The sequence below is a fragment of the Oncorhynchus mykiss genome, chromosome 26 (genome assembly GCF_013265735.2).
Source record: "Oncorhynchus mykiss isolate Arlee chromosome 26, USDA_OmykA_1.1, whole genome shotgun sequence".
Taxonomy (NCBI): domain Eukaryota; kingdom Metazoa; phylum Chordata; class Actinopteri; order Salmoniformes; family Salmonidae; genus Oncorhynchus; species Oncorhynchus mykiss.
The window spans coordinates 38256240-38280379 of NC_048590.1; the positions used below are offsets into that span (position 1 = coordinate 38256240).

The following is a 24140-nucleotide window of genomic DNA, read 5'->3' on the forward strand; positions in this document are numbered from 1 at the left end:
CTGATCTGCACCACATCACAAGGCACACGTTCATAGCTCTGCTCTACCCTGAGGAAATGCCACACTAGGTCTATACAAGAGATTGTGCCGTGGAGAACTATGTCCAGCAGCTCCTTTAGTCAAGTCACTTCCTGCTGTGAATGTCTGTACATAAGTGTCTAGTGTCTGCTGGTTTTTGTTTTTTCCTTTCAATTAAGACCTAGACAACCAGGTGAGGGGAGTTCCTTACTAATTAGTGACCTCATCAATCAAGTACAAGGAATGAGTTTGACATGTGCCGTACACAGTGAGCAGTGGGCTGAAGCTGGGGTTGTGCCTAGGAGCTGGGGCTGGAGCAGGGGCTGGGACTGTGGCTGGGGCTTGGGTTAGGGCTTGGCAGGCTGATGCTGGGTAGTCCGGGCCAAAGCTTATCACTGGGCCAAAGCCTTTCACTGGCATCCCGGTGGCAATTACACTCCAGGACAGGCATGGTAAATGCAACGTAGGCGAGTAGTTAGGAAAAACCTCTCCTCTACTACGTCAAAGGCTTCTGTCAGTGGAGACGAGAGAGAGAGAGAGTCTGTGTGAAGAACTGGGAAATGTTTGATGGGGAGCTGGGGAGACACAGAGGTGACAATTAGTTTAGAAGGCTGGGTAATACTACTGAATGAATGAACTGTGAGTAACTAACTTGTTACCATACTGTTCCATGTAATCACTTTATTCCATGCTGTAAAGTAAAGTGCTACCGAATGTTCGACAAAGGACCACCGCTTTCATTCGGAGTAATTCTTTGTCAATGTATATTTAGCAGACCAGGGTTCAAATACATATGTATTTGAGTATCTGGTATTTAAAATATGTTCAAATACACAGCACAAAACAAGTACTTTTATTGGAGCATTTTAAATGTTACTTGTAAAAACCAAAGGTCTGCCAAAATGTATATGACAGGATTCTCAAATACTTATTTCAAATACTATTTTCAAATACCTGCATGGGAGTGTATTTGAATCAGTGTATTTGAGTATTTCAAATACTTTCCAAGGGTCTTTCCAAATACATAAACATTTTCAACTACTTGTCTTTTCAAATAAAATATATCTGAATACTTACTTCGAATGTATGTGAAAGTAATTGAGATATTTGAATTAGTATTTGGGCTCAGGTCTGATATTTGGACCCAAAAAGGTCTATTGAAACAGATTCTGTATTACTGAATTGAACTTAAATACACAATGTACTGTATATTGAACTGATCTGCTTATTATTGTTACTGTTACTAGGCAGGCCAAAGTACGATATGTGACATTGCCAGCATTGCCTGGATTACGCAAGAAAGTCAGACTTTCAAACACAGTCATTGAACTGTCATTGAACTGTCAACCATAAATGGAAAACTGTCAGTTTTGGCTGTTGTGCAATAAGATAGAAGGGGGTAAATATCTAAACCCATGACATCCACTACATAATATAACAATAATAGTATGTGCTATTTAGAAGATGTTTTTATCCAAAGTACCTTACAGTATTGAGTGAGCGCAAACATTTCCGTACAGGTGAGTCTTAAGTGACCCCAACGAGAATTGAACCCATAACCCTGGTATTGCAACTTGTAAGTGCCATGCTTTACCAACTGTGACACCGTTTTCTACAGAGGCCCCAGAAGTCCAAAGAGAGCAGAAGAGTAGAGCTCAAATGACTTAAAATAGGACGTTTAATGGGCCTCTGTAATTACAGGCCCTGTGATCTGTCTTCCTGGGACTTCTGGCTCTCAGTGAAAGAGAGAAGGAAAGAGATTATGTTATTTAAGGTTAGTTCCCCTGATATCTTAAATATATGCCATGCAACGCACAACTAAAATGGCCTGTTCTGGATTATGGGTAAAAATGTATTTGTAGGCTATTTATATTTACAGTAGGCCTACATTTTCTCGCCTATAATTTACATTGTTACTTTAATGTCACAGTACCCAACATTTCACTTTAAATTTATGTCAAACAAAAAACAATGATTACAAAGTTAAACAAACCATACAACTCTATGCACAAGGACTACTTTTAACAATTTCCAAAGAAAATTTGACAAAAAAAACATGTATTTGAAGAACAGTGCAGATGCAAAGTTAGGTAATCATCATTGTTTTTTGTTTGGCACATTTTAAAGTGAAAAATTGGATTCTCAGCATCATTACCATGGAATTACCTGTAGGGTAAAGCTTACTACATGATAGCCTTTAGCCGTACCCTTATCCTACTCCTCTGTTCCTATTGTGATGTAGAGGTTAACCCAGGCCCTGTGTGTCCCCAGGCGCTCTCATTTGCTGACTTCTGTAACTATAAAAGCCTTGGGTTCATGCATGTTAACATCAGAAGCCTCGTCCCTAAGTTTGCTTTAGTCACTGCTTTAGCACACTCCGCCAACCCTGATGTCCGAGCCGTGTCTGAACCCCGGCTTAGGAAGGCCATAAAAAATTCAGAAATTTCCATCCCCAATTACAACATTTTCCGTCAAGATAGAACTGCCAAAGGGGGCGGAGTTGTAATCTACTGTAGAGATAGCCTGCAGAGTTCTGTCCTACTATCCAGGTCTATGCCCAAACAATTCGAGCTACTACTTTTAAAAATCCAGAAATAAGTCTCTCACTGTTGCCGCTTGTTATAGACCCCCCTCAGCTCCCAGCTGTGCCCTGGAAACCATATGTGAATTGATTACCCCCCATCTATCGTCAGAGCTCGTACTGTTAGGTGACCTAAACTGGGATATGCTTAACACCCTGGCCACCCCGTCCTATAATCTAAAATAGATGCCCTTAATCTCGGACAAATTATCAAGGAACCTACCAGGTACAACTCAAAATCCGTAAACATGGGCACCCTCATAGATATCCTGACCAACTTGCCCCCTAAATAGACCTCTGCTGTTTTCAACCAGGATCTCAGCGATCACTGCCTCATTGCCTGCGTTCGTTATGGGTCCAAAGTCAAACATCCACCCCTCATCACTGTCAAACGCTCCCTAAAACACTTCTTCGAGCAGGCCTTTCTAATCGACCTGGCCCAGGTATCCTGGAAGGATATTGACCTCATCCTGTCAGTAGAGGATGCCTGGTTGTTCTTCAAATATGCCTTCCTCAAAATCTTAAATAAGCATGCCCCTTTCAAAAAATTCAGAACTAAGAACAGATATCGCCCTTGGTTCACTCCAGACTTGACTGCCCTTGACCAGCACAAAACATCCTGTGGCGCACTGCACTAGCTTCAAATAGTCCCCACGATGTGCAACTTTTCAATATACACAGTCAGTTAGGAAAGCTAAGGCTAGCTATTTCTGGTGAAATATATATATATACAGTATATATATTGATTTTATTTTTTAAATAAGGTAGATTTGGAAAATAAAAGAGGGCCTCAGGGAGGAGTGCCAAAGACATGAGAGCACATGAGGTTTTTCTTCCAGCTGCAGTCTGTTACTGATGCTTTGGGTTGGGTCGTTGTGGTAAAGACGCTGTAAAGATTCTGTTGTAAAGATTCCGTTCATGTTTATTTTACTGTATACAGTAATTGTACTGTATAATTTTACTGTATTGTATTACAGCTATAATGCCTAAAAGGAAAGCAGAGTCATTTATATCGTAGGCCTACACAGTTTAGGAATACACAGGATGTTGCTGTCTGTTCCTCAGGTCAAAGGCTGATATGACATCAGCATTATGTTGTTTGTAGGAATAGGAGGGGGAGAGTTGGGTAGTTCACTGTGTCATATTTTCCTCTGCTTATGCCAAACGCAGGGGCTGTGTTACATGCTTTCTCTCTCGCACTCCCTCACTCTCTCTCTTTCGTCTCTCTTTTTATTTATTTCTCTCTCCGTCTCGCTCTCTCTCACTCACTCGTCTCTTTATCTCTCTCTCTCTCTTTCTGTCATCTCTTTCTCGCTCGCTCTCTGTTCTCTCTCAAACAAACACTTGGTTAATTTGATTATTTTCCAAACTGCCACGTCTCAGAGTTGTGTGTGTGTTTTGGTCAAGACCCACATACACAGAGGACTGTCTCTGTGTGTGTGTGTGTGTGTGTGTGTGTGTGTGTGTGTGTGTGTGTGCGTGCGTGCGTGCGTGCGTGCGTGTGTGTGTGTGTGAGAGAGAGATAGAGAGAGAGCGAGAGAGAAAGTGTTCAGTGTGGAGAGGGTCAATTAACAACATGGCCATGGAATGGGTTTCCCTGCTGTCCCTCTTTTCTCCCTCTCTCTCAGTATATGACCACTGAGTATATGATATGAGTCAGTGGTGCTGACGATAGTGGGACACTGACTGTGTCTCAGAGTCCTCTCCTCCCCTGCCAGACTGAGTTTCCCAGGCTACATGACAGGCAGCACCTCTTTTATTCACACAAGGAGCCCAGGAGGCCGGCCTGGTCGGGGCTGGTAGAGGGGGCAGGGCTATGGTATGGTAATGTGCTCAGAGGAAGTGAGCGCAGGGTAGTGGAATGCTGCTGAGATTAGTAGTACTGACTGACTGCCTGGGAGTTCAGCTGGCTGATCAAGACTGTCAGGACAGTGCTAACCATTAGCTGCTGAATGCCTATCCGGAGATACTGAGGATTATTAGCATCAGGGCCTACCCAGCGGATGAAAACATGCCCCATTTCACAGTGGTACCGGTGGAGGACAGCGCTACGTCCAACTATGACAGCCTGGAAGGAATTAACTGGGTGGACTACAGAGACACAGGACAGGGGGGACACCCTGGACATCTAGACACTGTCAGCTCTGATGGTGAGTCTCTCTCTCTCTCTCTCTCTCTCGCTCTTTCTCAGACAACTGTTCCTCTCAACTCTTTACAAAGTAGAACAACATAGTTGTCTTGTTAACTAAGAACTGCTTGGAAGAACAGACAGATAACTGTTCCTCAACTCTTTACAAGTAGGTTGTCCTATTTACTAAGAGAACTGTCTAGAAATGTGAAGTTAATGAGATGTTTTCTATAGTGTGTTGTTATGAGTGTGACCTGACGAGAAGTTGTGGGAATGCTTTACATTGTCCTGGGGGCTGGCTGAGACAGAACAGCTGGTTGTATGTTTACCATGGCAATCCTCCAACCTACCTGGCAGATTTCCTTTCCTGGCAGAGAGTTTTCCAGCCTATTTTTGACAGCTCAGGGAATTTTCTGTGGAGTGTTATCGTGGGATTTCAGAGATTCAGGACAGACTCAGGAAGATTACCCCATCATGAGCCCCCTCATGCCAAATATGTCTGTGGTGACAAAGGGAAAATAATTGGAGGGGCAAGGGTGGGGGGGTGAGGGGGAGGGGGTAGAGTGGGCGGAGAGGCAGGGGGACCAGCCCTGCTTAGGCCTCAAGTGTTCCATCTGACAAAAGATGGAGCACTCTTTGTGCATAGCGTTTATTTCTTTTCCACACAAAGGGGTTAAGCAGGCTGTTAAACCAGTGAGAAACAGCTTTTTCTTTCTCTCAGTCTATCTCAGCTGTAAATCTAGTTCTAGTCCCTCTTTCAGTTTCTCAATTTGCTTCTGTATCAAGTTTGGGAAAGTGGATAAACCACTCCTAGGTGGAGAGGAGAGGAGTTTGTAGCCAGGGGGCAGGATTATATGAGACTGCTGATATGCAAGGCTGACATGGGAACCGACCAGGCGTGAGTCTGCTGTATGAGGGAGAGAAAGGAGAGCTTTAATAAAAGGGAGCTGCCTCATAATGAAGCACCCACACAAAACCACAGGCTGGCCGGCCGGGCACACAGACCTACCCCTGCCTGGCATTCCATCCATTACTACCAGGGTAATGAATACACCACCCTCACAGGCTGGCCGGCCGGGCACACAGACCTACCCCTGCCTGGCCTTCCATCCATTACTGCCAGGGTAATGAATACACCACCATCACAGGCTGGCCGGCCGGGCACACAGACCTACCCCAGCCTGGCCTTCCATTCATTACTGCCAGGGTAATGAATACACCACCATCACAGGCTGGCCGGCCGGGCACACAGACCTACCCCTGCCTGGCCTTCCATCCATTACTGCCAGGGTAATGAATACACCACCATCACAGGCTGGCCGGCCGGGCACACAGACCTACCCCTGCCTGGCCTTCCATCCATTACTGCCAGGGTAATGAATACACCACCATCACAGGCTGGCCGGCCGGGCACACAGACCTACCCCAGCCTGGCCTTCCATTCATTACTGCCAGGGTAATGAATATACCACCATCACAGGCCGGCCGGCCGGGCACATAGACCTACCCCTGCCTGGCCTTCCATTCATTACTGCCAGGGTAATGAATACACCACCATCAGAGGCTGGCCAGCCAGGCACACAGACCTACCCCTGCCTGGCCTTCCATTCATTACTGGCAGGGAGAATGCGTGGGCAGGGAGAATGCGTGGGCAGGGAGAATACGTGGGCAGGGAGAATGCGTGGGCAGGGAGAATGCGTGGGCAGGGAGAATGCGTGGGCAGGGAGAATGCGTTGGCAGGGAGAATGCGTGGGCAGGGAGAATGCGTGGGCAGGGAGAATGCGTTGGCAGGGAGAATGCGTGGGCAGGGAGAATGCGTGGGCAGGGAGAATACGTGGGCAGGGAGAATGCGTGGGCAGGGAGAATGCGTGGGCAGGGAGAATGCGTGGGCAGGGAGAATGCGTGGGCAGGGAGAATGCGTGGGCAGGGAGAATGCGTGGGCAGGGAGAATGCGTGGGCAGGGAGAATGCGTGGGCAGGGAGAATGCGTGGGCAGGGAGAATGCGTGGGCAGGGAGAATGCGTGGGCAGGGAGAATGCGTGGGCAGGGAGAATGCGTGGGCAGGGAGAATGCGTGTGTGTAATTTTGGGGTGCACTTCTTTGTGACTGTGTACCTGCATGTGGCGGGAAACAGTTTAGTAGTGATACGCTCCACTAGACCACGGGACTCAGGACTGATATCATCATCATAATCTCAAACACCCTGGAAATGCCTAAAGTCTCCTCTATATTCCTGGAAGGTATGGAATTCATTCACGGCTTGTTTTGTTGGATTGGATTTTGGCCTGGGAACAAACTGAAATACAAAGTGAAAGAAATCAAATCTAGTGTTCACAATCTAGTGTTCACAGACAACCTCAATTTAACCCCGTTTGCAAAAACACAGCTGTTATGTGTTATCACTGGCAGTTCATGTTTTGTCCATAAGAGGGGCTCCTGAATGAATAAAACAGCTGATGGCATGAAATGACCTGGAATGGTTCTCCAAGCCTGTTGAGCTCTCTCTTTCTGCACATCCCTGTTTTGAGATGACTGTGAACTATCACCTTCTTCTTCCTCTCTATCTCTCTCTCTGTCTTTCTCTCTCAGGCAGTGGGGTTTCCAGAGAAAGAGATAGACAGAGAGAGCTATGTCACCATTTCCCACTGACAGGAAGAATAACATCTAGGAAGTGAGATGGAAACAGATGACCAGGAAGGAGTAAAAATGTATATTATTATCTTGGGTGGAGTGTTGCGTATGTGTTTGTAGGAAAAGGAAGAGTGGTTGGTGAGGTGAAGTGAAGTGAGGGAGGGAAGAGATTGTTGAAGTAAAGGAGGCTATCATAGATGGTGTGATGGAGGGAGGAGGTGTGTGGGTCTGGTATGGTTGGGTAAAGAGGGTGGAGGAGAGGAGGGAGACAGCCACAGTCACAGTGCTAACTCTGTTCCAGGCTGATCGCCCTGCTCTCTCCAGAGCTGGTCTGGACTGGACTACACACTGTGGCCATTGTACCAGAGATGCCTTCCACTAGAGTGGTAGCTAGCTAGGAGTCAGTCAGTTCTAGTCAGTCAGCCAGTCAGTTTATCCCCTGTACAATATCTGGCAAGGCCGCATTTGCGCATGACCGAATAAGTTGTGAGAATTTGTGTGTGTGAAATAGTGTGTTTGAGTGAATGTGTGAGAGAGTGTTTCTGAGTGAATGTCTGCATCAGCATTATCATCATGTCCTACAGTATTGTTGCCTTGCTGTAATCTAATCCACTATTGAAGGAATCTTTAGTTTTGTCTTCTATACAGAAAACAGTTGGCCTCATACTGAACTGTACAGTACAGAACAGAACAGTAGATTACGTGAGGGGAGTATCATTGTTTTCCTTCCTGGGTCGTCCCAGCCTGTCTTCAGGAGAACAGTGTCCATTCCTGTCATTCTGTCCCACATGCTTCATAGATAGTCTTGACCTCATAGAGATAAACACCCACTCTGCAGACAGCTGATTCTGTGTGTGTGGACTGAGTGATGACCGATGGGCTCTGGACAGCTGGACTGCTAATTTGAACCCTGAGACCAGTGACAGATAAAGAGTCAGTCACAATAATTTATCATGAAGGGAAACTGAAGTGTAAAGGATGGCTTGCAGACCTGTATCAGTTACTGATTTGTAGTAGAGTAAGGATGGCTAGTTGGCTGTTTTGATGAGGGGACTTTCCAATATACATTTCTTCTATACATTCATGTTACAAGACAATATTTTCTCACAACCATTTCTTTCTGTAAATCTGTAGGCAATGTTTTACTTCCCATCACATCAATGCTTCCGTTGATAGAAGTGGTGACGAAGCTCCTGTATTTAGAACTGTTAAACATATGATTTTAGACTGAGAAAACGACATACAAATAATGCCCTATAGAGTGTTCATGGGTGTATTCTGCTCTGCTGTCCCAAGTGGCTTACACATTACTCTGTGTTCCCCATAGGGCTCTGGTCAAAAGTAGTGTACTATTATAGGGATAGGGTACCGTTTTAGGACACAACCCCACTAGCTACAGCTACAGTTGTCTCACTGAGAGGCTATAGCAGAGCACTGCTGGTAAGGTAGGGTTAGCTGTATTATTCTACTAGAGCCCCTGGGGTTAGAGCTATGAGAGACATGTAACAACAAACTGGGCTATTTTAAAGTGGGAGTTGGCAGTCCTTTATGTAGGGAATGACTGTATGTTTTCCACAGCCTCTAGCTTGCCCGGTAACAATGAATCCCATCTCTCCTGATTGGGCTGCTAAAGTGTATTAGCTTCTGTTGAAAGACAAACAGTCCTCAAAGACTGTCTCCCAAATGGCATGTTATCCCCTATATAATGAACCCTTTGGGCCCTGATCAAAAGTAGCGCACTATACAAGGAATAGGATGCTATTTGGGACTAACCCTAAGTCTTTAGGAGAGTGTCACCACTGTATTGTATAATAGCTTGACTTGAGGAATTAACAGAATGCACAAAAACAACACAACTTCCTAACACAACTCTCTGAAGTAAGTCATGACCTGTTGTGCAATTATGTTGTATCTATTTGTCACTTTGCCTTGTTATACCTGTATCCAAAGAATGTTCACCTGTTGCTGTTTCTGTCTGCCTTGTTTCTGAATCCACCATTTGTGCCAATGTTGTGTCAATTTTATTTTCCAATTGGTGGCCCCCCTCCTCTGTACAGATGTAGGATCTTAATTTGATCGCTCTTTTGTTGCTGAGAATTACAAACGTGTAGTGTATTTGAGCTTTAAAAAGGCTTCTAAAGTTTGTAATTTCCACTTTGGAATTTGCCCTAAAGAAAAATGTATCAACCCCTACAAGAATGTTCAAGAATTATAATCCATGTAATAATTCACATTTCCTGTTGCTGTAGGATTATTTTTCTGCTGTAGCTGGTGAACATTAAGATCCTACATCTGTACTGTACAGTGCTCCTCTGCCCCTCACTGTTGTGCTGTAATCACCCTCTACTAACCCTAACCACAAGAAAAAAAGGGATGAGGGTAGATAATAACAACAAAATGGAACAGTCCATTTATATAACGTTCTCCTAGGTAGCTCAAGATGTTCTGAAAAACTTGAAGGAAAATAAAACTGGGATGTAAAATACTTCAGTAATTCAGAATTCTGAAGAATAGTGCTAGTGAATTTGGATATAGTTGTCTTTATTTTTTAGATGACAGTAATTTAACAATTTATGTATATATCAAAAATATTCACAATCTCACTTCAGTCCTCTCAATCAGTATATCTTCATCTCCATAGCAGATTACAAAGGGAAACCCAGACGCGAGCTGCCCAGTCACACGAGCCTACCAGACAAAGCTAAATGCCTTTTATACTCGCTTCGAGTCAAGGAACACTGAAGCATGCACGAGAGCACCAGCTGTTCTGGATGACTGTGTGATAACACGCTCGGTAGCTGATGTGAACAAAACCTTTCAGTATTCGCAAAGCCGCGGGGCCAGATGGATTACCAGGACGTGTACTCAAAGCATGCGCGGACCAACTGTCAAGTGTCTTCACTGACATTTTCAACCTCTCCCTGACCAAGTCTGTAATACCTACATGTTTCAAGCAGACCACCATAGTCCCTGTGCCCAAGGAAGCGAAGATAACCTTCCTTAAATGATTACCGCCCCGTGGCACTCACGTCAGTAGCCATGAAGTGCTTTGAAAGACTGGTCATGGCTCACATCAACAGCATCCTCCCGGACACCCTAGACCCACTCCAATTCACATACCGCCCCAACAGATCTACAGTTGACGCAATCTCAATCACACTCCACACTGCCCTTTCTCACCTGGACAAAAGGAACACCTATGCAAGAATGCTGTTCATTGACTACAGCTCAGCGTTCAACACCATAGTGCCCACAAAGCTCATCACTAAGCTAAGGACTCAGGGACTAAACACCTCCCTCTGCAAATGGATCCTGGACTTCCTGACGGGCCACCCCCAGGTGGTAAGAGTAGGCAACAACATGTCTGCCACGCTGAACCTTAACACTGGCGCACCTCAGGGGTGTGTACTTAGTCCCCTCCTGTATTCCCTGTTCACCCACGACTGCGTGGCCAAACATGACTCCAACACCATCATTACATTTGCTGACAACACAACAGTGGTAGGCCTGATCACCGACAACGATGAGATGGCGTATAGGAAGGAGGTCAGAGAACTGGCAGTGTGGTGCCAGGACAACAACCTCTCCCTCAATGTGAGCAAGACAAAGGAGCTGATCATGGACTACAGGAAAACATTAACGGGGCTGTAGTGGAGTGTGTCGAGAGTTTCAAGTTCCTTGGTGTCCACATCACCAACAAACTATCATGGTCCAAAATACCAAGACAGTCGTGAAGAGAGCACGACAAAACCTTTTCCCCTGCAGGAGACTGAAAAGATTTGGCATGGGTCCCCAGATCCTCAAAAAGATTCTACAGCTACACCATCAAGAGCATCCTGACCCGCATCACCGCCTGTTATGGCCACTGCTTGGCATCTGACCGTAAGGCGCTACAGAGAGTAGTGTGAACGACACAGTACATCACTGGGGCCAAGCTTCCTGCCATCCAGGACCTATACAATAGGCGGTGTCAGAGGAAAACCCATAAAATTATCAGAGACTCCAGTCACCCAAGTTATATACTGTTTTCTCTGCTACCGCACGGCAAGCAGTACCGGAGCGCCAAGTCTAGGACCAAAAGGCTCCTCAACAGCTTCTACCCCCAAGCCATGAGACTGCTGAACAATTAATAAAATTGCCACCGGACAATTTACATTGACAGCCCCCCCCCCTCCTTTTGTACACTGCTGCTACTCACTGTTTATTATCTATGCATAGTTACTTCACCCCCACCTACATGTACAAATTACCTCAACTAACCTGTACCCCCGCACACTGACTCTGAAATGGTGCCCCCTGTATATAGCCTCATTGTTATTCTTATTGTGTTACTTTTTAGTATTACTTTTTATTTTAGTCTACTTGGTAAATATTTTCTTAACTCTTCTTGAACTGCACTGTTGGTTAAGGGTTTGTCAGTAAGCATTTCACGGTAAGGTCTACACTTGTTGTATTCCTTATTTCACGGTAAGGTCTACACTTGTTGTATTCAGCATTTCACGGTAAGGTCTATACTTGTTGTATTCAGCGCATGTGACAAATAAAGTTTGATTTGATGTGATTTGAGAGAAAGATTGGCCTATAGCGTACTTGAAAGAGCTACAGAGACTAGATGGCTGTGTTTTGAAATGTATAACCAACCCACTGATAAGCAAGCATGTGCAACTTTTAGTTTTAAATTGAATCTCAACTTAATTTCCCCATTAGTGGTAAGGAAACCGTTCATCTGATTAAGTTAATCTGATAAACAATATATCAAACAGAACTGGATCCACAAATTCTTCTTCCTCTTCTTTTCCCCAGTGTCATTAAACACAATCTAACATCTTATCAGTCAGTCATTGTTGTTTGTATGATTATTAACACTGTCCAGACAGTGACTAAGTAGACACATTTCTAACTATGAAATATGAAGTATATATTCACAATGACTTAGTTGAGCACTTCACCATCCTTTATAAATGTGTAAGGACAAGACAAATCAAAGTTTATTGGTCACATGCACCGAATACAGTTGGTGTAGACTACAGTAAAATGCTTACTTATGAGGCCATTCCCAACCATGCAGAGTTAAAAAGTAAGACAAATATTTTCTAAATAGAAAAGGAAAAGGTAACACAATAAAAACAATAACAAGGCTATATACAAGCAGATCATGGATCAGTTCAAATGAGCTAGACAAACTAACACCAAGTTATTATACAATACACAGTATTACAGTATCAAATCAAATGTAACTTAACTGCCTAAGGCTCTGGTATAGTTGTGTACCCACCTTAGTGGTGGTTGGTACAGTAGCAGGCTAGCAGCATCTCTGTTGTGGACCCTGGTGTCCGTTGAGAGTCTAACCAGTGTTGACAGCTACTGTAGCTAGCTGACTAGTGTTCTTACACACACCCAAATGCTCACTCACATACACACACTCACGTTTAGGTATTCTAGCTCGAGTGCGTTTGAATCTGTGCTCGCATGCACGCGCACACAGTCTTGTTTTTGTGAATTTTCAGGGACTATTTTATTCCCATTCAAAATCCTACTAACTCTTACCCTTAACCTAACCCTAACCCTAACCTTAAACCCTAAGCCTAACCTTAACCCCAAACCCTAAACCTAACCCTTAAGCCTAAAATAGCATTTGAACAATTTATTTTTGATCTTGTTTTCCTACCTTGTCAGAACATTCTGGTGAGTTGTCAGGACATTGTGATCCTGATAATGTAGGAAAACATGTACACTTTCTCTCTCACACACACACATTGCCTTTGAACAGCACTAATCAGAACAGCATTTCTGCCAGCTAACCACACGAGGTAGAGCCATAGAGAGGTCTAAGCTGCATGACTTCTCTGCTGCTTAATAAAGTCTTAAATGTTCATTTAAGGAGAAGTTTAGCAAAGAGGCTTTCATACCGAATGAGCTAATAGGGTGACAAAGTGTTTTTCATGGATAAGCAGCTTTGGTGATTGCTGACATGTTGTGATTGCTGACAAGTTTCCTTGCTTTATTTTGCATTATTGGTTATATAAATGGTTAGCCACTGAAAAGTCACAACTACAGAGTCTAGAGCCCAGATTCAACCTTATTAAGAAAAAATGTGTTCTTAAGTGCAATTTTTTCCTTAAGTTAAACTTAATGTGTATTCCTCAATAAAGTTATTGGAAATGTTCTCAAGTTTCTTCCTAAGAAAAAAAATGATGTTCTTGGATTTCTTCTTGGAAACGTTTTTATTTCCAAGATACCTAAACCCTTGTCTTAAACTCAGGGCAGTGAGAGATTAAGCTAATGAAAGTAATTGAGCATGTTTAAGTCATTCACAAACTTCATATGAAACTTTCAGTATTGGTTGTTTTCAACTGAAGAACATGTTTCAGAACAGTAATCTCAGTTTGAAATATGCTAGGATGATTGTCATTACTAGCTAGATTGGTTGCCTAGTCGCAATCATCTTAAGAAGATTGTTAAGAAGTTTGCAAGAAGATATTTGAGAAGCCTGTAAGAAAAAAATGAAATCTTAAGATAGTTTTTTTTTTCTTAATGAAGAAGCTTCTTAAGTTTTTGTGTTAGAAGTGTTCTGTGAATCTGGGTCCAGAACATCTATTGGGTTCTTTTGATGCTGATGCTCACTGTGCCGTTCTTAGAGATGAGAAGATTCTGACTGTTGTCTGGGACCAGCAAGGTCGCAAGTCACCAACTGTGTTGGGTGTGGACACTGGTTCTGTGTCAGTCAGACTCTAGTCTAGGGTATAGTTCTGTGTCAGTCAGACTAGTCTAGGGTATAGTTCTGTGTCAGTCAGACTCTAGTCTAGGGTATAGTTCTGTGTCAGTCAGACTCTAGTCTAGGGTATAGTTCTGTGTCAGTCAGACTAGTCTAGGGTATAGTTCTGTGTCAGTCAGACTAGTCTAGGGTATAGTTCTGTGTCAGTCAGACTCTAGTCTAGGGTATAGTTCTGTGTCAGTCAGACTAGTCTAGGGTATAGTTCTGTGTCAGTCAGACTCTAGTCTAGGGTATAGTTCTGTGTCAGTCAGACTCTAGTCTAGGGTATAGTTCTGTGTCAGTCAGACTAGTCTAGGGTATAGTTCTGTATCAGTCAGACTCTAGTCTAGGGTATAGTTCTGTCAGTCAGACTAGTCTAGGGTATAGTTCTGTGTCAGTCAGACTAGTCAGACTTTTGTCTTAGTGGTTGTTTTTACGGTGGCACACAGCAGCACTGATCATAGGACTTTACACAAAAAGACAACCTCAATTGGTGCCCCACCCTAGTGCTTACTAGACCATTTGGACTTGCCTTTTCCTGTTTCCTTTGTTTGAATGGGACCACATTGAAAATACGGCAACTAAATGTGTGGTGGTTTTACTGGTGTGTTTAAAGCTTAATATTAATCTGCAAATATAGTATTTGTTAATACCTTGGCTAATAGTCTCTGCTTTGTATTAAATGTAAAAAGACAACGAAAGAAGCTGATGGAACTAGAAACAGAGTAAAGAATGATATGATCTTCCAAAATTCATTCTGCAGATGTAAGTTGGCCTGTAACTTCACTACACCAGTGATATGTTGACACTTCCAGTAATAGGCCTAGTTCAACGACCTCTTCAGTCAAGCACATATGAAACAACTTCATTATATGTCTGGATAGCTTTGAGAACTTGGGTAGTCATGTTATTTCTCTCTGTAAAAAGCTAAAGTGAGTGCTGCCAGTAATGTGCTGACTTGTCTAATAGTGACAAGGCGTTCAGACAGAGGTGACTGTTCAGTACAGCAGGAGGAGGCGGGAAGCTCGGCAGGATTGGCAGTCTGTCTCACTTTTTTGGCAGTCGTTTGATCTTGTGGCTCAGAGGCATTTTTGTGGAGGCACCATTTGTTCGTTGACTTGTTGGGACCTGTCGTTGTAAATCCCTGTGTGCTGTTCTTTTCAGCGCAGTGGAACTCAGGGCTCTCTGTGAGTCGTTCATAACAGTTCTGTTCATCTTTAATCTGTTTTAATTAGACATCAAACGTCAGGTCAGGAGAACCCCCTCCGTACCATTCAACTTTACAAACGCCACTCGGTCCCCATACCCTCCATCCTTTTAATAAGACCGACTTGAGGAGGGTGTTGTGGTAGAGAGAGCGACATTTGGAAACATATAAGCGAACAGTACAGACAAAGATAAAGGAATATGTTGTTTTACAAGTTCAGCATCCTTCGGTCATTATTTAGAACTGACGCTATGATGGCATGCACATTGCAATGTAAACACAAACACAGTGACATTCTTCCTGTTTTACAATGTTCTCACATGGCACTAACAGCAAACTGACACTAGAGGACAGTATTTGAATTGATCTTGTCTCTTTCCCTGCCCATTTTCAATGACATCATACTAGTGAGTGAGTGTTAGGTCTTTACACACTTATTCCCATCTAATCTCAGAAATGGTACGAGGAGTTGACTCCCTCATCATTAGTGATTAAGTGGGAATTTTTTTTTAAATGTTTCAGAGCATATCATTTTGAGTTGCCATTATGCGTTGTTAGCATAATGACAAGACCATCATGGCCCATAGTAAATATCAATGTGCTGTACGTAGTTGTGAAATACTTTAAGATATATATGCTGACTGTGTGTTTACTGTGTGTTTACTGTGTGTTTACTGTGTGTTTACTGTGTGTGTGCTCTGGCCTCTGCTCTACAACCCACAGTGTATATGTATTTGTGCCTGCATGCTTGCTTGTGTGTACTCGCTCCTGTGTGTGCACTCCCCCCCCGGTGTGTGTGTGTGTGTGTGTGTGTGTGTGTGTGTAGCCTCACACTGTGTGTTCTGGACCAAGCCCCTCAGTGAGTGAGTTTGCCCTGTGTGACAGTGTGTTCTGAATGGCGCCTGACTATGTCCCGAGCCAGAGATCACAGTACACTGCTCTCTGCACACACTGTGGCAGCATGGTCACCCTCAGCAGCACTGAGGTACTGAACACTGTGGTGCCGGAGACAGGTAAGTAGAGAAGCTTGGCACCACTGAACCAGCATGGGTCTAGTTTTAGAATAGATGCCGGGGAGAAGTTAGCATTTTGTGTCTCGTGTTCAGCCCTACTTATAGGGTACGGCAGTCGGGTAATTGTCTGTGGCTCAGGATGTTAGTAATGTAACCGGTTGGATTTGTGCTGCAAGCAAATGTTGTTTGAAGAGACTCGACGACTTGTCATGCTCTCTGATGATCCAAATGTCAGGATCCTAATTTCTAGAAATAGATTGGTTTGTGTGTCGTGTATTATCATATTCACACAGATGCTGTGTGCACTGCCAGTAGCCCCAGGCTCATATCCTGCCTCAGCTTGATGTATCAAGGGAAACAGAGAACAGAGTTTAAACCAGAGAGAAATTTACTAAGCAACTTTTTTGTCGTCTCTGCTCTATTTAACATTGATTGATTTTAGGTTTGGCCTGGATGATGTTTGGATATGAATTTATCTTTGGGTGAATGCTTTGCTTACTGGTGATGCAAGAGAAGTCGCTCAATTGCTCAATCTTGTTTAATGACATCACAATCTTGTTTAATGACGTCACAATCTTGATCAGCAATGATGGGTTGAAACATTTTGCAATCGAGGGTTTGAGTGAATTCCTTCCTATTTTCTCTGTGCCTGATATGCTAAAGACATTAAAAAGCAGTATAATAGTGTAGGACCGTATACCTCACATAGCAGCTGCCGGGGTTGATGACTTTGAACGTGGGAGTGGGAGACTGAGACAGACAGTGATGTCACACTGTAGGTTGTAGGCAGACTGTGGGAACTAACTTGGAGATTCGTCACAGTTAGCACCATAGACCGTATATACTGTGGTTGACAGGGTTGCATCGTTGCATGGTTTTTATGGCTATTGTACTGTAGTTATTATTAGTCGTCTCTTTTCCTGTAACCTCTACAGATATCGCTAAAGTTTATTTGTCTCAAATGTCATTTTTTGTGTTTTTATATTGCAACGTGTTGGTTGAGATGACAACAAACAGACTGCTGTTTTACAATAGAGCACCAGCATGCATGAATGGGAACTGATCACAAACTGACTCTCTCATTATCACATTTCATACTTTACAATGACCCCTGTTTATCTTACCAAGGTACTGGTTGAAAATGTTATCCTTGCCTACTTTATAAATATTTGATTTCTCTTCTTCTATCTCTTTTTTCAGGCCATGGAAATCACAAGGAGGATAGTCCTTTCCTCAGCAGTGCAGATGCTGACAGGAAGACTGATTTCTATGACAGGAACCTGGCCTTGTTTGAGGTCTGTCTTTAAAGTAACAGTCCAGTGTTTCCAGATTCCTAGGAAATATGACCTATAATTAATTACAATTTGAGTGAAATAGTTTTCCTTCCAAATTTTTTCAATTAAATATGTTAACTTCTTTTTTGTGTTTGAATGGTGGTGGGTGTTTGTTCTCCAAATTATGATTTGGCCACAGATTTGAGCATCAGATGAGTCAATAACATTATTTGGGTGTGAGTTAACAGAATAAAAGTGATATTTTCACTGGACAGTTATTTTAAGAGTGGCTCTCCGGGACACTGATACAAATACACAACATATTACCTTTAAACATCAGTATTTGCTAATCTCAACTGCCTAGATCACTCCATAGACCACCACTCCTCCTTCAACCTATACAAATTAAATTCCTTACACTGCACTATAACACCCTTTTACTGTAGGCTATTACACCCCAAAGACACATAGGGTACCCATCCACCTCTAACTGTTCCCTGTTCTGCTGTTCCTGTCCTGCAGGAGGAGTTGGACATCCGTCCCAAGGTGTCGTCCCTCCTCAGCCGGCTGGTCAACTACACCAACATTACCCAGGGGGCCAGGGAGCACGAGGAGGCCGAGAACACAGAGATGTCACTCAGGAAGGTCCCAAAGGTCAGAAGTCACCAAAACTACCTCTCTCTTCTTTTGAGATTCAAACAGGCTTTAGTCTCTCTCTCTACCCCCCTGTCTCTGCACATGTTTGGATCTGAGCTTGCATGCGTGTGCTTTGGGTTGAGTTGGTGCCTGTTTGTTACAGGCTCTGCCCTGTAGGCCCCCTGGTGAGAGTTTATCAATATTTTACCCGATCAATAATTCTGATCAATTAGCTATTTCCTGTGGGTCTATCTGTGCTATTCAGAAACACACACAAAAACATAGACACTGAAACACACTACTCACACAAATATGGAAAACTACAGCAGTACTATCATAGTTATCTTAACAACCAAATCACTCACATCTGTTTCCTGCCTTCGTGTCACTATTTATGTTTGGTTCCTTTTCTCTTCCTGATTGATATTAGATTAAGACTGTAATGATATAAATTATAATTCTTGTGAATTTTTCCTCTCCCTCGCTCTCTCTGTTCTCTTTCTTAATTTCTCTTTCTTTGTCCCTTTCATTTTTGTAATCCATCTCTCTCTCTGTTCTGTTTGTTCTCTCTCACTCTCTTTGTCTCACTTCATCTCTCTCTCTCTGCAGTCCCCCAACATGGGTACCCTGATGGGAGTCTACCTGCCCTGTCTACAGAACATCTTTGGTGTCATCCTGTTCCTTCGTCTAACGTGGATCGTGGGCACAGCCGGCATCATCCAGTCATTCCTCATCGTCCTCATGTGCTGCTCATGTGTTAGTACACACACACACACACACACACACACACACACACACACACACACACACACACACACACACACACACACACACACACACACACACACACACACACACACATTGTGGATGCACACACAGGCACACTCACACACACACACACACACACACTGTCTGGCAATGTTAGAAGACATTGACACGCTGTTCTTGTCCACTTGCCAAACCCCCTGTTAAAACTGGGTCACCAGCTAGTTAACATTACCAGGCTGAATAGAACCCACAGCATTTCAATCAGTTTACACGCCCTGCTGTTTACTCCAAAGGACATGTAATATATTTGTGGTTTATGTCTCAACCTTTCCAACATGATTGATGAATTATGTTCAGTTGTCCAATGACAAGTTGCTAAGTGTGTTTATTATGTGGATATAGAGCACAGTGTATTGGTTGATGGGCACAACATAAAACATCCAGAACTTTCTCATAAAGACAGACTGGCCTTATTTGTTGGTGTTCATATTCTCTTCTGTTTGACAGACAATGCTCACTGCCATGTCCATGAGTGCCATAGCTACAAATGGTGTTGTCCCAGGTGAGGGTACAGTACAAGCTTTGAAGACTGAGAATCCAAACTTACATTTTACACTTAAAACACTTTAGTTGTAACAGTTACATAAACATGACAATAACAAGATAATATCATTTTTATGACATGACGAACAAATGATCACACCGTCAGTCTATTCTGACCAGTTTCATCCATGTTAACTCTGTTCTGCTCACTGTTGTAGCCGGAGGGGCGTACTTCATGATCTCTCGTTCCCTGGGTGCTGAGTTTGGGGGGGCTGTAGGAATCTGTTTCTACCTGGGAACAACCTTCGCTGCTGCCATGTACATACTGGGAGCTATAGAGATCTTCCTGGTGAGTTATCATCTGCTCCCAAATGGCACCCTATTCCCTATTTAGTGCACTACTTTTGATCAGGACCTATAATTGTGCAATATGTAGGGAATAGGGTGCAATTTGGGATGCAACCAATATACCGCAGTAAAATAGATCAATGTACTCAATCATATTGAGATGGAGTAAATTACATGTAAAAATGGGATCCAACAACATTAGCTGAACATATATTTGATCCACATAATGTTGCTGTTGTTGACTGTAGTATATGACTGATATTCGTATATTCGGAGTACTCAAAATACATTTAAAGTGAAAGGCTTCTGTTCTGCTCTTACTGTATAGTGAATTGTAGAAGGAGCCATTATAAGTGCATTATGAATGCACACATAAGGTATTAAATGTGTGTGTCTCACAGAAAGTGTACCTAAATTACTTCTGTTGTCATTGTCCTCTCCCAGAAATACCTGGTTCCCCAGGCGGCCATCTTCCACGCCAGCGACCACCATGGGGGCGACAGTGCCATCCTCAACAACATGAGGGTGTACGGCACCATCTGTCTCAGCCTCATGGCCGTGGTGGTCTTTGTGGGGGTGAAATACGTCAACAAACTGGCCTCTCTCTTCCTGGCCTGTGTCATCATCTCTATCGTCTCCATCTACGCCGGGGCCATTAAGTCTGTTTTCCAACCACCTGACTTTTCGTAAGGCACTGGGGATTTTTTTACTTCTTTGTCTAAACAGGAATTGGGAATAATGGTACAATTGATGTGGATTTAATTTTGTGTTAAGGATCAGTTTGTCCCTGACGGAAGCCAAAACACTTGCTGTTCCACTGGCTGGAATGGTCAATTGAGATAAAAGTCTATTTCCATTGTTGAACTTTGTCCTAAAGATCTAGCTACTGTACGCATACTGTAAATGTTTTTCAGTGTAGCTATAATATAGCTCATATCTGATCTAAAGTAGAGTGAAAACACACATTATCATGACATGTTATCATCGCTCTGTTGATAATCAGAACCAATAATATTCCTCTTTTTCCAGGATCTGTATGTTGGGTAACAGGACACTGGTGAGAGATCAGTTTGACGTGTGTAGTAAGACGGTTCTAGAGGGCAATGTGACTGTACCTAGTCAGCTGTGGAGGAACTTCTGTAGCTCTGGCAACATGAGTAGTCCTCAATGTGACGACTACTTCAACCAGAACAACGTTACAGAGATACAGGGAATACCAGGACTGGCCAGCGGCATCATCAGAGGTAAAGACCAAAGTCTGAGGATGGACCATAGTTGTAATGATATGGCTATTACCACACTCCTGGGTCTAGAATACAGATCTAAGATCAGCTTCACCCTCCCACAGTCCTAACCTTAACCATTAGTGGGGGGAAATGTATAACTGACCCACGAGGGGGCAGCAGAGCCACACATTTTTATTTCACATTTACTTAACCAGGTAGGCTAGTTGAGAACAAGTTCTCATTTACAACTGCGACCTGACCAAGATAAAGTAAAGCAGTGCGACACAAACAACAACACAAAGCTACACATGGAATAAACAAACATGCAGTCAATAATACAATAGAAAAGGTCTATATACAGTGTGTGCAAATGAGGTAGGATAAGGGAGATAAAGGCAATAAATAGGCCATAGTGGCAAAATAATTACAATATAGCAATTAAACACTGGAGTGATAGATGTGCAGAATATGAGTGTGCAAGTAGAGATACTGGGGTGCAATGGATGAAAATAAATAACAGTATGGGGGATGAGGTAGTTGGATCAGCTATTTACAGATGAGCTATGTACAGGTGCAGTGATCTGTGAGCTGCTCTGACAGCTGGTGCTGTCAGCTGGTGCAGTTCGTTCCAGTCATTGGCAGCAGAGAACTGGAAGGAAAGGCGGCCAAAGGAGGAATTGGCTTAGGGGGTGACCAGTGAGATATCAATTCACATATGGTGTCCAGGACACAGCTGGGGCCAAAAGGTGCTCTATAGCAAGCGGCAACGGTGAGAGACTTGTTTCTGGAAAGGTGGATTTCTAAAAGTAGAAGCTCAAATTGTTTGGGCACAGACCTGGATAGTAGGACAGAACTCTGCAGGCTAACTCCGCCCTCTTTTGGCAGTTCTATCTTGTCGGAAAATGTTATAGCTAGGGATGGAAATTTCAGTTTTTCTTGTGGCCTTCCTAAGCCAGGATTCAGACACGGCTAGGACATCCGGGTTGGCAGAGTGTGCTAAAGCAGTGAATAAAACAAAAACTTAGGGAGGAGGTTTCTAATGTTAACATGCATGAAACCAAGGATTTTACGGTTACAGAAGTCAACAAATGAGAGCGCCTGGGGAATGGGAGTGGAGCTGGGCACTGCAGGGCCTGGGTTAACCTCTACATCACCAGAGAAACAGAGGAGGAGTAGGATAATGGTACAGCTAAAGGCTATAAGAACTGTACGTTCGGAACAGGGAGTAAAAGAAAAAGGTTTCTGGGCACGGTAGAGTAGATTCAAGGCATAATGTACAGACAAAGGTATGGTAGGATGTGAATACAGTGGAGGTAAACCTATGCATTGAGTGACGATGAGAGAGATATTGTCTCTAGAAACATCATTTAAATCAGGTGAGGTCACTGCATGTGTGGGAGGTGGAACTAAAGGGTTAGCTAAGGCATATTGAACAGGGCTAGAGGCTCTACAATGAAATAAGTCAATAATTACTAACCAAAACAGCAATGGCCAAGGCATATTGACATTAGGGAGAGGCATGCATAGCCGTGTGATCATTGGGTCCAGTGAGTAGCTGGGCGGGCTGGAGATACGGCGATTCAGACAGCTAGCGGGCCGGGGCTAGCAGAAGGGCCTTAGAGAGATGTTGCGACGGAAGAAGTCAGTTGTAGCCCCTTCGTACGGTTACGTCAGCAGATCAGTCGTGATGGATCAGCAGGGCTCCCTGTAGTAGAAGGGTCCAGGCCAATTGGCAAAATAAGTATAGTAGCCAACAAAAAAAATGTGTCTGATGGACTTCTTCAGCTAACAGTCCAGTGTGCTCTAGACAGCTAGCGGGCCGCGGCTAGCAGGCTAGCAGATGGGCATACAGGGGACGTCGCGACAAGGGATCCAGTTGAAAAACTCCCTCGGCGGATTACGTCGGTAGTTCAGTTGTGAACGATCGGCGGGTCTTCGTATCGGCAAAAAAAGGGGTCCAGGCCAATTGGCAAAATAGGTATTGTAGCCAAAGGAGTGGCTGATGGACCTCTTCAGCTAGCCGGGAGATGGGCCTAGCATAGTTAGCTAGCTAGCTTCTGTTGGGGTTCCGGTTCTGAAGTAAAGAAAATGGCAGATCCATACCACATTGGGTGAGATGGGTTGCAGGAGAGTATGTTGTAGTTGGAGTTAAGAAAAATATAAAAAATACGCAAAGAAAAAAAAATATATACCTGGGACAAAACAAGACGAAGACAAAAGACGCCAGACTGCTACGCCATTTTACAATAGTGATGACATGTAATTACAGTAAAACATAGCTAAATCACTACAAACATGTTGTACAAATTCTATCTAAAAAGTTAATTTATATACTTTGTAAAACATTTTCTGTTATTATAACAATAATTTGTGATGCTGTAGAGCTTTGGTGGGTGTTGCCGTGCCATTAGGTGGATGCCATTACGTTGCTTACTTTGTGGATGGGATGCTAGCATTTCTATAAACTTGGTTCCTGATGTATGTTTTAGATAACATGTGGGGAGACTACCTGGAGAAGGGTCAGATCTTGGAGAAGGCAGGTCTGCCCTCAGTAGACGTCCACGGGGCTGTGGAGAGCGTCGGCCTGTACGTCTCAGCTGACATCGCTACCTCCTTCACCCTCCTGGTGGGAATCTTCTTTCCCTCCGCCACAGGTAAGACCTGGCAACCCAGATCCATAACTGGCAACCCAGACCATGAACTGGCAACACCAGACCAATAAACCAGCTGGCAACCCAGAGACATTTTTGTTCACTGATTGGTTGAGTCAACATTCTGAGAGTTGTCAGTAACTGATGTGTGTCCTTCATGTCTCTGTACTGTAGGTATCATGGCAGGCTCCAACAGATCAGGAGATCTGAAAGATGCTCAGAAGTCCATCCCTATTGGAACCATCTTGGCTATAACCACTACTACCCTTGTCTGTATCCTTTCATGGAGTCAGTAGTAAAATCAAATCAACATGTATTTGTAACGTGCACAGGATACAGCAGGTGTAAACGGTACAGTGAGAT

The 24140-nt window shown here is 43.6% G+C and overlaps 1 protein-coding gene across 5 annotated transcripts in view; it reads left to right on the forward strand.

Moving 5' to 3' along the window:
• The first annotated feature begins 4138 nt into the window (after positions 1 to 4138).
• Positions 4139 to 24140, forward strand: part of LOC110506752 (solute carrier family 12 member 4) — a 40462-nt gene continuing 20460 nt past the window's right edge. For 2 of the 5 annotated variants that reach the window (XR_002471029.2, XR_005039654.1), the window contains exons 1-10: positions 4139 to 4749; positions 17532 to 17626; positions 18128 to 18259; positions 18851 to 18997; positions 19517 to 19571; positions 19771 to 19901; positions 20345 to 20586; positions 20930 to 21144; positions 23616 to 23780; positions 23952 to 24050. Coding sequence is in view for 3 of the 5 variants with exons in the window: in XM_036963302.1 (XP_036819197.1) it covers positions 4611 to 4749; positions 17532 to 17626; positions 18128 to 18259; positions 18851 to 18997; positions 19517 to 19571; positions 19771 to 19901; positions 20345 to 20586; positions 20930 to 21144; positions 23616 to 23780; positions 23952 to 24050 (1420 nt within the window). In the remaining 2 variants the exon portion in view is untranslated. Of the gene's footprint in view, positions 4750 to 16166; positions 16332 to 17531; positions 17627 to 18127; positions 18260 to 18850; positions 18998 to 19516; positions 19572 to 19770; positions 19902 to 20344; positions 20587 to 20929; positions 21145 to 23615; positions 23781 to 23951; positions 24051 to 24140 lie in introns of those variants that run through there. The other 3 variants (XM_036963302.1, XM_021586594.2, XM_021586595.2) reach the window with 3 other exon arrangements.